Below are 6,000 nucleotides of genomic sequence, written 5' to 3'. Positions count from 1 at the left end.
TCTAATCTGGTGTGAGATGCAGAGAGTTGCCCAATCAGATCACGCGAAGAAAGATACATTAATAGCTAAAATCAAGTATTTGACTTTTGACGAGATCCCAACTGTTTTTCTGTTTGCTATATGGACATTCTAGATTGAGTCTTATTCTTTAGACCTCTAGTTAGCCCAAATCAAAAAGTAAGCCCAGAACAAAAATTAATATTATAATTTAGTGTAAAATCAAACTTTTTCAATGTAAATAACTGATAATCTTTCATGGATATTACATTGTTACCAAACTTTTTAACTAAACATGGTGTGTTCATTATTTGTATTTATTGTTCATTTCTTTTAGCCGAGTTCATGTTCTAACAATTTTCATAGGTGAGTGTTGCCCCACATGACTTAACACATAGAGTGTGATCTAACTGACTCATAGAAATGGATGGCCATTCACCTAATTCATTTTCTCAATCAAACAATACAATTATTGCCACGTGGAATCCATATTGTTCATGCATACACACACACAACAAATAAGAATATCCAATGTCGTACGTATTATTAATCCTATTACTAAAAGGAGGTCACGTGTGAGTTTGATGATGTTATCAATTCTTACACGCTTCAAATTCAATCAAAAAAGTTGCTCTAATTGATGTTTTCAGGACAATTCTCTCATAACATCTCTATGTGAAGTGGAGGCCTATAAATACAATAGAAGGCATAACGTTTTACACTCAAGAGACAACACATACACATTTAAGTGTTCTTCTCTTCCTCTGTATACAACTCTGTTGCTAGTTTTTGAATACCATAACTTAGAATTAGTAAAATGGAAGGAGATAAATGTTGTTCAAGCTTATTTCAAAGGTGCAAGCCTTACATAGCTATGATTTCTCTTCAATTTGGTTTTGCTGGTATGAATATAATAACAAAAGTATCACTCAACCGCGGAATGAGTCACTATGTTCTTGTTGTTTATCGACACGCTTTTGCTACAGCAGCTATTGCTCCTTTTGCTATTGTTCTTGAGAGGTATATATCCATCATTCATTCATTCTTGAGAGGTATATAGGAAAAATAATACTTGAATCATTTTCTGATCATTCCTTAATTCTTGTCATTTGCAGGAAGATAAGGCCAAGGATTACATTTCTTATGTTCATACAAATGTTTGTATTGGGACTCCTCGGGTTAGTACTTTTCTCGTGGTGTTCTTTAATGGACTCGGATTCTCTGCAGTCGAATTTCTCAAAAACACTATAGTTAGTTCTTCTGAAAAAGTTCTAAATTTTGTTGTTTTGTTTAGGCCTGTGATTGATCAGAATCTATACTATGCTGGGTTGAAATTCACATCTCCAACATACTCATGTGCTATTAGCAATATTCTCCCTGCTATGACTTTTGTAATGGCTGTTATTTTCAGGTATTTTTTTTTATATATATTCTCATATATGATATATCTTCCTGTATTTTCCTTTTATGTTTTTGGTATAAAATGAATTAACTTGGTGTTATTTTCTCTACTATTGATAAACTAGGATGGAGAAATTGGACATGAGAAAATTAAGATGCCAAGTAAAGTTGATTGGAACTATAATCACAGTTGGTGGGGCTATGGTGATGACATTATACAAAGGACAAGTTATCAATATATTGGGTTCTCAATACATGCATCATCCTAGAAATTATGCACCTGAAAACACTACTGATTCTGGTGAAAAAGATTGGGTCAAGGGTTCTATTCTCCTCATAGTAGCTACCTTTGCTTGGTCTTCTTTCTTCATCCTTCAGGCTGTGACATTAAGACAATATTCAGCACAGCTTTCACTCACAGCCATAGTATGTTGTTTGGGAACACTTCAATCAATTGCAGTAACATTTGTTATGGAAACTAAGCCAAATGTTTGGAACATTGGTTGGGACATGAACCTATTAGCCGCCGCATATGCTGTAAGTTTTCCACCTAATATTAGATATTTTTTAAACCATATTTTGTTATGTTTATGGATGATTCTAATGGAGTTAAACATTGATGAATGAACAGGGTATAATATCATCCGGTCTTACATATTATGTACAAGGAATTGTGATGCAAAAGAAAGGACCTGTTTTTGTGACTGCTTTTAGTCCTTTGATGATGATCATTGTAGCTATCATGGGCACTTTCATCCTTGCTGAAAAATTATACCTTGGAGGGTAAGTTCATATAATAATAATATAAAGTTTTGCCTTTTCTTTTTTTGATCTAAGTTGTATTTAACCTAATATGATATTTTTTATGAGGAAAAAAAGGTGACAAATGTGAATAATGCAGCCACAATTATAATTGTGATGCTGATACATCTATAACTTTAATATTGCATCACAAGTGGACCACTTATTTAATTAAAGCTAGCATTGTTCAATACAATTCAATGAATTATGAGCATATCAATTTTTAGTGGGAAAGATACTTTACTTTCATGCTGATACATCTATCATAAAACCGAAAACAAAATATGATGCATTATTGATTAATTGATTTAATTTGTGATTTGCAGTGTTATTGGAGCTATTTTGATTGTAATAGGACTTTACTCAGTTCTATGGGGCAAAAACAAAGAAAACAAAGAGATAGAAGCAGAGACAATAACAGAAGGAACAAAGTGTTGTGTTGAAAATGGAGTGTTGGAAACAGTGATTGAAGAAGGTGTTGAAATAAATGACATTGAGATGCAAAAGGATGATGAACCTGCTAAAGTTTTAAGGGTGACAATTATTAGTGCTCCAAAAGTTTAAACGTGTAGATATTATTAAGAGAAGAATAACAATAACAAAAAAGTGCAATGAAAAAAGGGTCACGTAGAGTTGAGAAATTGGGAGAGGTTTTTGTGATGTGCATCCTCATCATTATCACTTTACTTTCTTTTTTTGAGAAAACTAAGCTAAAGCATTTTTGGTGGCTGATTAAGACCATTTGGTGTGGACAGCAGGTGCAGATAATAATCTGAGTTTTTAGGTTAATGTAGAGTTAGTTAACATTTGTTTTTCTGTTAATTAGTTACTAGTTCTCTATCCACTTCACATTATAAATACTTGTAATACTCTCTTCATTTAGTACAACAAAAATCAATCCTACTTGTTTGCATTACTTTCAATGGAAATTATGTTTTTTTTTTTTTTGTAATGGTACAAGAGTTTATGCATTTATTTAAACAAGAACCTTGGGACATTGTTGGTTAATTTTTTTTGCTCCACGGAAAAAATCATCGTGTCGCAATTAATGAAAAAAGCGATCATTTTGAAGAACAATTTTTATTTCTTGATCGCTCTTCTATGATGCTAGTAGGTATGACAATAAAACTCATATCCGCGGGTACCCATCCGAATCCGTTCGAAGTTGATGGAGAAAATCCGCTTTGATTGGGTTTGGGTTCGGGTTTGTGTTTTTCCCGATTATAAAATATGGGGATGGGTCAAATAATGGGGATACTAATACCCACCCCAAATCCGCCCCGTTTATTTCGTTATGTACATTATTATTTATATTTCATAATTTATATTATTAAATATGTGAATTATATTTTGATAATTTGATTTGTATTTATTATTTAAAATATTTAAAATGTGTATGAAAATTTTTGAGATTGTTTTATTTTATTATTTATAAAGTAATTTGATTTTTGAAAAAGTAAAGATTTTATTAAAAAAATTGATTTTACGTAATGGTTGGTTGCGGGGATACCCGAACCCGTTTGGGACGAGTTTAGATTTTAATTCTTCATCCCCGTTTGAGTTTGGGATGGAGAACGGGGATTGAGTGGGGATTCGGATTTGAGTTTGGGGAGATAAAATCCGTCTCCGACCCGCCCTGTTGTCATGCCTAAATGCTAGATTCTTTTGATCCAATTCCAACCTATGAAGCTTTAATTCGTTGTTGCAATAACTTTCTTGGTTTGTGGTTGAAAGAATCATGTGATAACTTGAACTGGTGAAAGTTTTGTTTACACATATTTTAAGCCATTGAATAATTATTATGGTTCTGAAAAAAATATTATAATATAGATTGGATTCATATACTTGTTTTACACTAATGGTCGGAAGGGATGATCTTAATATCCAGTAGCAGTGGGTTTTTGGTTCTGATGCGGGGAGGTAAAAACCTGCAATTAGCACTACAACGTTCAAGTTAGTGTATGAAGTAAATAAAAATATTCCAAACGAGAATGAAGTTCCCCAAATGGCACGATGTCCTCGCTTTAATAGAGGGGTTGGTTTGCAACTGAAATGTAAAGGATGGGAGAGAGATAGAAAATAATATAGAACCAATGACTTTGATCATTGTTTTTTTTCTTCAGGAAAGTATCATATCATCTATATTTGTCGTGTTTGTTTTCCCTTAGATATTGCGCTTTGCTCTTTGCTAAGCCCTTGCGATGGGCCTAGAACACAACGAAAAAGTAAAACTAATTAATAAATTAATCCGGTGAGAAAAACACAACAATGAAAATATTGGAAATGCTCTAACTACCCTAATAAAAGTTTGTAACACTATTGATTCAATACAACCAAAATCAATTTTACCAGTTTGCATTCTTTTGTCTATTTCCCTTTGAAAATTATATCTTCTGATATTTTTTGAATTCTAAGATTGGGTTCAAACTTATATCCAGTACATTGGAGTTCTATTGGGCAGCTTTATTGCATTTCATCTCTTATCAATGTATAAAAGAAGTCGTATAGCATGTTTGGATGAAGTAATTCAAAATTTCTATGAAATTTAAAATTTTGGATAATTCAGATACTTCAATTGAATATTTTTTCTTCATTTTTTTTGTTTCGTTGTATTATGTTGATTCATTCATGAATCATGAATTCTGTGGATGAATCAATAATCTTAGTAAGGGATAAACTTAAAGATAGATTTAATCAAGATGACTACATTCGAATTTCTAAACTACAATGTGAGATCTTTGGATTAAATCAGTAATCTAGATCTGTTTTTGAAACTTTAACCTCTCTTAAGATTTTGCTAGAGGAGTTTAAAGATTACTTGCCTACACACGTTTGTTCATAGCCTCATCGTTGTGTTTGCACAACTGGAGTTAGTAATGGTAAGCATCATCATGAAATTACATGTTCCATTCATTTTCTAACTGGCCTGAATGAATACTTTAATATTGCTCGTGCTCAAATTCTATTGAGGAATTCGTTACAAAAAATCAACTAAAATTTTCCAGGTGTTTGCAACACAAAAAAACAATATAATACAGTTCATTGTGATGAACGCTTATCAATACAAGTGATGCGCGAAGATTGCAGGGCAAAGGGCATAGATCTATAACTTATTTATTCGGTTCAGGCAGTAGAGCTAATAATTTTGGTTATAAGAACAAAGTGTGTTCTCATTATGGAAAGAGTGGACACATTCTTGAAAATTGTTATAGAAAACATGGGATTCTACCTAATAATGGCAAGAAATTTTTAGCAAACAATGTTTCCCTAGATTCTCTGAAGGAGAAAGGACATTGTGGAATCCTAGAATATGAAAGGAAATTATTCTTATATCTTCACTAAAGGTCAATATGAACAACTTTTCCATTTACTTGAAAATTCTCCTTCATAGTATCAACTTTCTTCGGCAAGTAAGGTTAATGTAACTAACCATAATAGCAATCACATTACTGTAGATCTAATCTGATGTTGACAATCTTCTTGATGTTTTGATGATGACAATATGATGATTGTTGAAGCCGATGGTTATATCCTTTCGACACTTTGATGATAGTGATTAAATTGAAGATATCTGAAGCTTCGTCAAGTAGAAGATTCAAGGTTCTAAAGAAGTGTTTATATGACTGATATATCTAGCAAAGGAACTTGAAAACTTAAAAGTTATGAAAGAGAGGAAGTGTGAAAGCTCATCTGATCGTGATTTTCATGAGACACCGAAGATGATGTGTTCATTGTATAGAATTGTCGCCAAATATCTAAAATGCTCCACAAAGAACTTATCTTCATCTTCCAACATCATCT

The 6,000-nt window shown here is 32.4% G+C and overlaps 1 protein-coding gene across 1 annotated transcript; it reads left to right on the top strand.

The window, feature by feature from the left end:
* Positions 1 to 709: 709 nt before the first annotated feature.
* On the top strand, positions 710 to 3,122 carry LOC131612369 (WAT1-related protein At5g07050-like). Its single transcript, XM_058884165.1, has 6 exons — positions 710 to 1,017; positions 1,113 to 1,175; positions 1,292 to 1,408; positions 1,524 to 1,935; positions 2,030 to 2,181; positions 2,526 to 3,122. Exons 1-6 carry the CDS (start codon positions 815 to 817, stop codon positions 2,761 to 2,763), a joined length of 1,185 nt encoding a protein of 394 aa, XP_058740148.1. The 5' UTR covers positions 710 to 814; the 3' UTR covers positions 2,764 to 3,122.
* The last annotated feature ends 2,878 nt before the right edge of the window (positions 3,123 to 6,000 follow it).

The sequence above is a fragment of the Vicia villosa genome, linkage group LG6, assembly GCF_029867415.1.
Source record: "Vicia villosa cultivar HV-30 ecotype Madison, WI linkage group LG6, Vvil1.0, whole genome shotgun sequence".
NCBI lineage: Eukaryota > Viridiplantae > Streptophyta > Magnoliopsida > Fabales > Fabaceae > Vicia > Vicia villosa.
The sequence above is the reverse complement of the archived record's forward strand: the minus strand, read 5'-3'. Positions and strand labels throughout refer to the sequence as shown.